This window comes from Sander lucioperca, chromosome 12 (assembly GCF_008315115.2).
Source record: "Sander lucioperca isolate FBNREF2018 chromosome 12, SLUC_FBN_1.2, whole genome shotgun sequence".
NCBI lineage: Eukaryota > Metazoa > Chordata > Actinopteri > Perciformes > Percidae > Sander > Sander lucioperca.
The window spans coordinates 27159919-27171776 of record NC_050184.1 but is presented as its reverse complement, the minus strand read 5'-3'; the positions used below and the strand labels follow the sequence as shown (position 1 = coordinate 27171776).

Sequence of the window (11858 nt, the reverse complement as noted above, 5' to 3'; positions counted from 1 at the left end):
ACTACAGTATAGCTGGAACGCCAATCAAGTGGCTGGTTATGAACAATAACCCCCAAACGTGGACAGTGGCTCCAGCAAATTCGAGGAAACATCTGAGATCTCTGTCCAGAAGAGCGCAGTCCAAGGAACAGTTAAGCTACTGCGCAGAACCCTCAGGCTCCCAGGCCGAAGACCCGAGCTTGAAGGAAGAGGACCGCCCAGGATGGGGAGAGTGGGAAATTTTATATATATTGAGAAACATGATAGCCCATTGGTTCCCAAACTGCACAATATATATATATATATATATATATATATATATATATATTATTATTTATATAGAATGTCTATTTATACTCTCTGTACATAACCCTCTATACTCCTTATCTGTCACTGTAGACATGTAATCTGGAAAACCTGTATTTATCTAACTATACACTGTTGTACATAATTAATCTCTATCGTCTACATAACAGCACAGAATACTGTACTCAACCTGCACTTTGGTATTTAATGCTTCTTTTGCACTTCTGGTTGGATGTCAACTGCATTTCATTGGCTCTGTATCTGTACTCTGCTAAATGACAATAAAGTTGAATCTAATCTAATTTAAAAGTACAGAAATAAGTCAATGTATTGTACTGTGTTGTCCTTTCGGTCTGATTATGTTTTTAAGTAAATACACTTTGCTTTTGTGCACCACTTTTCTGGCAAATTTCAAGCACACAGCTAGTCTCCATCTGAAAGTCAATACATTTACACAATACAATTTATCCTTGCTTGACATGTTTTGGAAAAGTGTTCGTTCCCCTTACACACACAGACTCAACTTCTTTTCTCTGATTCTTTAGCCTATGCCAAACATCCAATTTCACTTGTTCTTTAAATGTGGCGTGCAACACAAATGTTCCATTAAAAGGTTGCGACATATCCACAGCTGTACATTGCCCTTGGTGAGGATTTTTTTTTTACTTCCTCCCCAGGCTCACTGGAACACCCCAGAGTGTTGTAATAGCCATCTAAATAAAGGCTCTTTTTTTAATCCTTTTACCAGATGAGTACTTTGGACCTTTCTTCTTTTTTGAACTATTGTGTACCCTTTTGAAGAGCACCTTCATTATTTGTTTCAACCTCCTGACCTTTTCTCTTCATTGGAAGTATTTTTGAAAATGGACCAAGACTCTTTACACATATCCAGGAAAAGTTGGTTCTCTCTAGGACATGCTGTGTCTTTTTGTTTTGACAGAACAGAGCTGTAGTTGTAAAACAGAACACTGCAAAAAAGCTTTGTTATTCTTTCCATGTACTAGGAACTCAAAGGCACTTTAAAGTCAAATGAATGCGACATGTTTTGAGTCATGCACACTGTGTAGATAACTCCCAAGTGGCTGGCATTGCTTAAATGTGCATGCAGTATGCTCTTTGTATAGTTCCTGTTTAAATTCTTGATACCCCTGCATGTTTTGTACATACCCCAAGAAGTAGATTCTTGACAAATAAGTAGGCTATATGGTTACATACAGTATATCTCTGTACTTCTGAGAGAACAGGGGAATACAATGTAAAAGCCTGGACATCTGGAAAGGGGAGGGCCTGGAGAACCTTATCACATCTGACTGAGCCTCCAATTACAATGGAGAACGTGTTATGCAATGAGAAGAGAGAGGAAGGAAAACAGATTGCTTATCTGAGAGAAATCCGAGCAGAAGAAAGAGAAAAGTGTCCGAAATACAGCAGAGAAACCAGCAGCATTCAGAATGTCATTTGATCCGGACAAGGTATGTCTTTAATTTAATCTAAAGTCTAAACATCTTTTTTTCAAAGGGCTACTTGTGCTTCACTCTCAAGTGGGGTTAATTTCTTGGTAAACATGTAATGCTGAGGAAAAGAGAATGGACTTGTGGACAAAAGTAGTTTAAAATGCAACTAAATATTTGAGTACACCATGTCCTTTTGGTGAGCTATTTGTTGTTTCTCTCCTTTTAAGATGACATGTAGAAGTTAATTTTTTTTTAACATTCTGACTTCTGTGTCTGCATCTGACCAGTGAACAATCTTTGCATTCTTTTCCACACAGTCAAATTGCTGCAGTTCAATTACTCGCACACAATGATCATACGCATTGTTTATGATTCTTTTCTCTCTCTTTTTTTTCTATTAAGCTCTCTCGACCAGAAATGTTTGATTTCCATGGAGTCTGCATGACTCACTTTTTCACAGACAACTGGGAGAACATTCAAAACTTTCAGGCCAGGCCAGATGATATACTTATTGCAACATACCCCAAAGCAGGTCAGTCCATGAACATAAAGAGCAAATATAAATGCTTTATGAGCTCATAAAAGATGTGTGTTGCAGTGAGGGGTTGCGATAATTTGTTTCCCTCTCTCTCTCTCTCTCTCTCTCTCTCTCTCTTTCTGTCTGTCTTTTAGGAACCACATGGGTGTCCTACATCCTTGACCTGCTGTATTTTGGTCAGATAGAGCGTCAGACATCCATCCCAATCTTTGAAAGAGTACCTTTTTTGGAGCTCATCGTCCCGTCTTTCGGTTCAGGTTGATCAAACATACATGTACATGCATCACAAACATACAAACACTTATTGAACCTTAAGTGTACTGTGCAGGGATTTAAACTTCATTAAACATTACTATTGTATCTGAAAAGTGTGCATGCCTTTTATTAGTTTATTATTAAACTATTAAAGCATTTTACGGAATCAGGACTTTTGTAAATGGGGAAATGGGTGTTGGACTTTCTTTTCAATCGAGTGGAGAGCGACACTCCAAACAGACAAGCAGAAAAATTAAACCCAATAGTAAAAAAACATAAAAACCACAGCAAACAAATGTACCCATTACTTCTGCCCTGTGACAATTTGCTTACTCCATCTTTACCTCTTCATACAGGAAAAGACCTGGCAGACAACCTCCTGACTTCTCCTCGACTCATTAAAACTCACTTTCCATTCCAGTTTGTGCCAAAGTCCTTTTGGGAGCAAAACTGCAGGGTCAGTAGTTTGTGTGTTCTTTGCATTACATCAACTAGAAGTAAGCCCCCTTTGGTCGCCCTTTCCCCCTGACCCTCACTTGACTCCTGAGACCTTTGCCCCTGCACCCAAGCCCTCTCCCTTGCTTTCACCTAAAACCTCTCCTGATCCCCCTTGACCCTCTTGCCCCATCCCTTGAAAGTATCCTGTGCAAAGGGCAGAACTCCAAGCTGTATTAATTGTACATTTGGAAGGGATGTGACAAAAGGTGCATGATTCATATCTGAAAAAGCACACACAACTCACATATTATGTCGCGTTCTATTTACCTTGGAACTCGGAAGCCGGAGCTGGGAATGACGTCATACCCGAGTTGAATGCGTTCCATTTAAAGTCGGATTTTCATTGTTTTCATTAGCTCTAGCCCGGTTAGCTATCGTTAGCAATACCAGTTGATAACAACGCATTACGCTGTTTTTTGTGCATGCAAACAGCGTAACAACATGTCCACATATAGAAGTTGAACATGCCTGTGTGAACGACTGATTTAATGACACAAATAATTTATGTTACTGCAGCTTTCACAACTGTTGATACAGGGGGCAGCCATGTTGGATTTTGAACTCGGGCTACTGCGAGGTTGTCAGAGTTCCGAGTTCGTAAATCTGAGGTGAGGGGGCGTGTTTCCGACTTTGACCTCGGAAAATCCGAGTTCCGAGGTAAATAGAACGCGGCATTATATGGCAGTAACAATATAATGCCTTTATGGCCATTACACATTACACAACTAAATTTGCTTTCCTGAGAAGGTACAGTATCATTCCAAACATGCTTGCACGCTTACACACCACATACACACATACAGTACACGCACCTGTCGTGCTGAAAAACTAATAATAAAAAAGAAAGATAAAATTTGAGTAGAATTTGAGGCATGTCTACCACCAGTTACTACAACAAACACTTGTGTAAAAGTATATTATGTCTCACGTAACGTTGGTCTTCAGATCATTAAAGCATTTTTTTCTTCTGTAGATAGTCTACGTGGCCCGCAATGCCAAAGACAACATGGTGTCTTATTTTCACTTTGATCGCATGAACAGGATTCAGCCAGAGCCGGGAGAATGGAGCAGCTACATCCACAGATTCATGGAGGGAAAGAGTGTGTATGATGTATGATGATGTATTTTATTGATACAGAGATGCATGGATTTTTCCTGAATACTACAGTGATTTTATGTGTTGGTCTGTTGCTATGCAGTGGTGTTTGGATCCTGGTATGACCATGTGAACGGCTGGTGGAAGAAGAAACAGACTTACTCAAAACTCCATTACATGTTCTACGAAGATCTGATTGAGGTAATTCAGTTGTTGTTCTGTGTCTCTTCCTACTCAGGCTACCTTTCATTTATAGCTGGTAACAATGCATTGACTGAGACAACTATGTTTCCAGGATACTGGACGGGAAATAGACAAACTCTGCTCCTTTCTTGGTTTGTCTCCTTCAGTCGAGGAAAAGAAAAGAGTCACAAGTGGAGTGCAGTTTGACAATATGAAAAAGGACGACATGGCCAACTACTCTACGAACTTTGTTATGGACTTCAAAATTTCTCCTTTTATGAGAAAAGGTAAGCTTTAGTGTGTAACTTTTTGATATTAATGAACATCCGTTACATTCAAGCCATTGCCAAATGAGCTGATACAAAGCTAATTAAGACTTTCAGCTCCTTACAACTCTCTCTGTATTTCTCAGTATGGCTATGTTCACAAGATTTTGTCATTCGGCAACTTTGCGCGCAGAAACTCTTCTGAAGAGTTCATCATGTTTTTTTAATCCTCCGTGTCCTCCTTGGCTACTACTGTGTGGAGGAGCGGTGGGTGTTAAGTGTGATCACGGAAGGCTTGTATCATGTGGATGTACCGACAGAATTGTTGTCATTACTTAGAATTTCTCATGGGGGGCGACAGAAGCTACGCACTATAGCTTCAATGAATAAATAGTTAAATGTGTGTGACAAGAAAAACAAAATCAGTTCTCCTCTTTTAGCTAAAGAAACAGTGATTCTCTGTGGTTCTGCAGGGAAGGTTGGTGACTGGAAGAACCATTTCACTGTGGCCCAGAGTGAACAGTTTGATGAAGACTACAAGAAAAAGATGAAGAATTCCACACTTCAGTTTCGCACTGAAATTTAAAGAGGACTGGACAGGCTGTGTATATTTGGAGATGGATCTATGACGGACTGGACATGTGGTGTTTCTGTGAAAAAATCAAGTTACAGTTGCCTCTAATGCAGTGATTCTCAAAGTGGGATGGGGCCAGGGGCTCCGTGAAAAGTTTTCAGATTCATTCATTTAAATTATCATGATGTAGGCTAATTTTTTTTTTTTTTTTCAAAAGGCTTTAGAGTTCTACAAATACTATTTCAATTCTTAAATCTATAATAGTTCATAGATTAATTTCATAGATTTAATATTTCTTTCATAACATGAAAATGTAGCATGTAGAAAAATTAACCAATGATGTAATTGGTCAAAAATCCTTAAATAAAAAAATGTATAGTATCCTGTCCACCATATTGTCCACATGTACAGTCTAACTCTTCAGAAGAATGAAATGTTAATGTGTAATTAAAGAGCAGCTGTATGACTAAAGAATTTACACTGATATTCTCGAATGAGAGCAAGACATTAGTGTGATCAATAAAATAAATCCAAATGTTTTTATTCATATCTATAATTTTTATATTTGCAATAAAACAACAAGAACTCATTCATGTTGTTCATTTTGTTTTTTCTGTGCATGGGACATCAAATAACAAAATGATCGGATAATAGGTAAAAAGAATAGAGGGTATGAAATTGCACTTGATACACAAAAAAATGTTTTTGTGTATCAAACCTTTTTACTTTTACATACTTTTAGTTACTTGTTTGACCAGTCTAAGCTAACAAAGTAACACAGGGCAGCAGTATACATGCCTACAAGTTGTGCAGCATGTCACAGTGAGATCTGTATTACACAACAAACTGACTTCACAACCACTGTTTTGGGAAATATCTTCTCAGCAGGGTGAGTGGGCCACTTTGAACTGTATGTTTTAAAATGTGCTGCACATGAAAGTTATTTGGTAAATTTATGATTGACTTAGCAAATATTTTACCAAGCCATTTTAACAGTTAAAGGTGCTGTAGGTAGGATTGTGAAGATCCAGGACTTAGGACAGGACAGCCAAAGAATTTGAACATCGACAACTTCTCAGTCCCTCCCCCCTTTCTGCTAAAGCCCAAACGGTCTCCTAAGCCCCTCCCCCCACAAGGGAGAATGAATGCGTGTGCATGAGCAGTGATTGACACACAGTTAGACACCCCCCCTGGCCCTGATTGGTGCATCTGAACAGGGAGCTGTGGATTTTTGCAAATCGCACTACAGGCTGTAGGTGGTGCCAGAAGAGCCGGATTTTTTTTTTTTTAATTACCTATTCATGTAGTTCTACTCGAACATAGGGTCAGTTTCAGCAAATATAACAGAAAGTAAGTTTTATAAGTCTTACCTACTGCATCTTTAACTGGGATTACTGTTAGGTATTTTTTAAAGATAGAGGTTTACACCTCATCTGGAGAATATTCAACAGGAGTCAACCAGTGCTTTACTTAAACACAATTTTGAAGTACTTGTACTTTACTTGAGTATTTCCACTTCCTGCCACTTTATACTTTTACTCCACTAGGCTACATGGGAAAGATTGTATTTTTTACTCTACTACATTTATTTGATAGATTTAGTTACTATGCAGAATCAGATTGTTCATACAAAATATAACCAACTAATAAATTATGATTATTATAGATTAAAAACCCATAATCAATTGAAATCAGTTCCTCTTTCACCAGCTGCAGGTGATGCTTACACATGAATTCATCACTAATTATAATCCAATAATATAATGTTCATTTTTATGAAATGAGTCATTCTGCATAATGAATACTTTAACTTTTGGTACTCGGTAGTACATTTTGATGCTAATACTTGTAATACTTGTACTTTTAGTTGCAATAGCGTCCCACTGCAGAGCTTCAGGCTCGGGCCCATCTCTAACGACAGGACTCTTGGTGGAAAATCAAGTGTAATCAATACATAACTTTTACATTATATTTTGCAGTGTATTGTATTATTGTATTAATAGATACATAGCCTAAATACTTTAGTATATATTTAATAATTGTATCACGTCCATGCCACTGTATAAGTAAGCTAGGCCACACAACCTCCACCAATAACACCAAGGTTGGGGCATCTGGTAAACATGTCCCCTGGGCACCTCCGTAGGATGGTGTTCCAGACACATTGAGCTGGTAGGAGGCCTATTATAGATAGCAGTTTCCTAATAATGCTACCTTACATAGCAAAGCTTAGCTGTAACTTAACACAACAAAACGCCTAGTACAGCACAGACAACATATGTGATCAATACTAACACTTTATAAATCGTGATAGGAATACAGTAGTGCCACTGTTTTGGGTGTCTGTCATTAAAACTCAGCTTCTGCACTGAACGTCTGGCTGTCACTTAAAAACTCATTAGCCAATGGGGACGCACCTCTGAAAAGACCCGCCTATGCAAGAGGTGTGTGTCAGGCAGTGCAATCAAGGGAGCTGGGATCATGACCGCAAAGCTGAAAGAGTCTGATCAGTGCAGAAAGAAGCAAAGGGAACTGTAAACAAAGTTGTATGTTTTACTTTTTAGAAGACAATTTTTTGCCTTAGTGAGTGATATTTGTTTGATACTTAAGAAGTGTTGAATATATTGGCACAAATCTAATTCCACAGTTCAGGGGCTGTCAAATCACATCTGCCAGGAGAGGTGATTAAAGTTACAGTAAAGTAAAATTTACTATTAACACAAGTGAAGAAAGACACTGGGAGAAGAGGAAAATACAACCAGGAAAGAGCAGTCAAAGGACACCATCAGTAATCTGGACAAGGTATGGCTCCAGATAATTTTATTTTTTATAATATCCTGTTTTTTTCTTCAAAATATGCTCACTTTCCAGTGGGGTTCAATTAGACGCATAGTCAGGAAGAGGTATTCAGATCCTTTACTTAAGTAAAGGTAGCAACACTGTGAAAATACTCCACTACAAGTAAAAGTCCTGCATTCAAACCTTACTTAAGTAAAAGTATGTAGGTATAACAGCAACTGTTGGGTAGTTTAATTTAGCAATGCATCATATTCTACAAGATCATGTTTGTAGCGTTGTCGCTTTCCTGTGAGAACCACTGTCAAAAATTAAAAGAACGACGTGATCGTTTGATTTCTGAGGAGGAAGGAGAAAGCTTGGGTCCAATTGAAAGTTAAGCAAAAGGTTTAATAAACAACATGAATGAAAATGACAAGACAAAAAGCAAATGTTACACTGTAGCTGACAGTGGACTGAAAACATGCATCTCCGTTCTGGAGTCACATCAATCAGTCATGTGACAATGATAAAACAATACACTGCAAGCAGCGGACATACAGACATGTTTCCTTGTGAGGTCACAGTCTGCAGTCCAAACAATACAAAACAATACATCAATAAAACACTGCCAGCAGTGGACTGCCAAACATGCCTCCCCTTCGGGAGACACATTCAAACAGTCCTGATTCATTGTCAAGTTTCCAAATTTATCCTAAGGAGCTGAGGGTGGTTCCTCAAATGACATCTCTCCCAGGATTTAGGACACACCTCTGAATTCAGGTTTACTCTCATGGCAGACAAAGGTAGTGCCAATTCTATTCAAGTTTACAAAGATATGCATTTTCCTTGTTCTAATCAGTCTGGCCCAGCAGGGAGTGGCTCCCCAAAATGCTAAGACAACAATTACCTTTCCTGTGAGAATGAGTCTTTCTCCAGTATGCAAATTGACAGTCGTGACTTAATCAATTATTAGAAGGTTGGGTTGGGGTGAGGCATGTCAAATGTTGATTAGTGTAGTTATTTGATTAGATCTGGCTGCAGAGTACATTATGTACATTTAAACCAAGGGGACATTGTTTTCATAACATTAAGCATGGTTTGAACTTTTTTATAATCAACACCACCTATCTCCAAAAAGTCAACTTTTCATGCGTTTAGAAAAACAGCCCTGTTTTCAGCTTTTTAAAATTCTACCACTGCTCATAGTTAGCTAGCTATAATTGTGAGTAATCCTGTTTCTGTTCATTTCCGTAGCTGTTTTCTTTCCTAGTTTCTTTTGGATTCTTAAGTTATTGTTGTTTCTCTCCTTTTTTATTTTTCTAAGACAATCTAACGATCAGATGATATACTTATTGCAACATACCCTAAAGCAGGTCAGTTTACACACACACACACACACACACACACACACACACACACACATACACACACACACACACACATGAACAGGATGTGCTTTGCTTTATACTGTAGTTTGGTAGTCTAAAATTATCTTAATTAACCAACCAAATTCCCCCTCTGGGGGGATAAATAAAGGATTATCTTATCTTTATTTATTGTTTAGGCCTATATTATTATATTATATTATCTTTTTATTTAATTGATTATTGTCTTTCTTTTAGGAACCACCTGGGTAACCTACATCCTTGAACTGCTGTATTTTGGTCAGACAGAGCGTCTGACATCCATCCCTATTTATAACAGAGTGCCTATGTTGGAGGCTGCCTTCCCTTCTCTGCAGCCAGGTTGAATTAACTATTATATACTCACCATATTACATATGTCACAAATATGCAAACACTTTTATGACGTGGTGGTAATTCTCAGTCTTTTGCTTAAATCAGTAAACTAAATTGTTCACATTGATTTACATGTCATTCTGTTGTATTATATATTATATGTAAAGGTTGAAAAAAAAAAAACAGCGGGCAAGGATGCATCCACACAGCTCTCACAGATCGTTTCCCATACTTGAAATACTTACGGTTTTTTTTACGGCCACGTGCACTAACATGCACATGCGGCCGGAACGGCATAATAACAGAGAAACTCGGATTAAAACACACACAAAGGGAGTGTGAATTTATTCTCTGCTCAGGATGCCATTACTCCACCATATCTTTTCATGGCAAATATTTGTTTACTGCTATATTAATGTTCTGAATATGTACAGCCCCTTTAATAATAATTGGTGCATTTATCATCACCATGGTATCTGAACGTTTAATGTGTAGTTGTATTGTCTTGTATTCACCACAATGTAGTATTCACTGATTTACTGTAGACTGTTTTGATAATGTACAGGATTGGGGCCTTCTCCACCCATGTACAAAGGAAAAGACCATCTGGACAACCTCACCATCTCTCCTCGACTCATTAAGACTCATTTTCCAGTCCAGTTTCTGCCCAAAAAAGTCTTTTTGGGAGCAAAAGTCCAAGGTCAGAAAAGCCTTTAAGTACAGTATCAATGGCTGAAAATTGCCAAGGAGATTATTCAAACGGCCCACACAACAGTATTTTTATTTTTACATACAGGAATTATCTAAGGACTTACTACAGATCTTTACTAGGTTTATGTCTCTCTTACTCTTACATTCTTGTTAATATGTTATAAAAACAAAAACAGTGTTTAACAGCAAATAAATTTCAACACCATGTAGGATGTTTTATTTCATGTGAAGGCTGAATGATGACAAAAGGAAACACTGACATCTAATGAAGATGATTTATGAACAGTTCTTCATAAACACAGGCGTTTCATGTCACATGCAATACTGCTCTTCAGATAATGTAAGTGTTTTTCTGTTGTGTGTGTAGATAGTCTACATGGCCCGCAATGCAAAGGACAGTGTGGTGTCTTATTTCAATATGGAACACATGACCACATTGCACCCAGAGCCTGGAGACTGGAGCAGCTACCTCCAGAGATTCATGGAGGGAAAGAGTATGTATGAAATACTGTAATTCAGTTGCTCGTATTGGAGATGCACAGATTTCCTTCGCATTCCTTCAATGCTTTCATTTATTGTTCTGTTACTTCAGTGGTGTTTGGATCCTGGCATGACCATGTGAACGGCTGGTGGGAGAAGAAACAGAGTTCTAAAAAAATCCATTACATCTGATCTGACATTAGATCTTTTACTTTCTTAGACATTAGTTTTTGCGGGTTGTCTTTGTGTGTGTGTGTGTGTGTGTGTGTGTGTGTAATTTAGAGTTCTCATACTAATCAAGTTACTTTTTCATAACGCTGCTGTAGGTGGTAATATACAGTATGAGAACTATAATAGTGCAATATTTTACATCTGACCAAATTTCCAGGATACTGGACGGGAAATAGACAAACTCTGCTGCTTTCTTGGTTTGTCTCCTTCCGCTGAGGAGAAGGAAATAATTATAGGCAAAGTGCAGTTTGATGCTATGAAAAAGAACAACATGGTCAACTATTCAACGTCACGAGAGTTGGATTTCACAAAGTCTTCCTTCATGAGGAAAGGTATAGTAAATACATACATGTGAGATGACATAAAATCAGATCTCCACCTTCACCTAAAATACCTGTCTGTTTTTTTGTGGTTCTGTAGGGAAAGTTGATGACTGGAAGAACCACTTCACTGTGGCGCAGGATGAAAAGTTTGATGAGAACTACAAGCAGAAAATGAAGAATTCTACACTGCAGTTTCACACTGAAGTTTAGAAGCTGTGTACTTCTGTGCATGTCCTGAACTGTGATTCATTTGATAATAATGTTGATTACTGAGTCAGATGATACATTCGATTGATAAAAATATTGTCTAATTAGTGTGGCAATTCTTATTGTGATGTCAACTAATGACTTTCATATGTTTAACCCTTGTTGAATCTCCTTTTACTGTGTTCAAAAATCAGTGTTATGTCACTCATTTGTGGAAATTATTTAGATTGAAGTGTACTG

At 38.0% G+C, this 11858-nt stretch overlaps 1 protein-coding gene and 1 pseudogene across 1 annotated transcript; both read left to right on the top strand.

Moving 5' to 3' along the window:
* The first annotated feature begins 1519 nt into the window (after nucleotides 1–1519).
* Nucleotides 1520–5743, top strand: LOC116062008 (cytosolic sulfotransferase 3-like). The gene is made up of 8 exons (XM_031316424.2): nucleotides 1520–1757; nucleotides 2142–2271; nucleotides 2412–2534; nucleotides 2889–2989; nucleotides 4004–4130; nucleotides 4230–4327; nucleotides 4422–4596; nucleotides 5049–5743. The coding sequence occupies exons 1-8, from the start codon at nucleotides 1737–1739 to the stop codon at nucleotides 5159–5161; spliced, it is 888 nt and encodes a 295-aa protein (XP_031172284.1). The 5' UTR covers nucleotides 1520–1736; the 3' UTR covers nucleotides 5162–5743.
* A 2974-nt stretch (nucleotides 5744–8717) lies between these two features.
* On the top strand, nucleotides 8718–11747 carry LOC116062228 (annotated as a pseudogene).
* The last annotated feature ends 111 nt before the right edge of the window (nucleotides 11748–11858 follow it).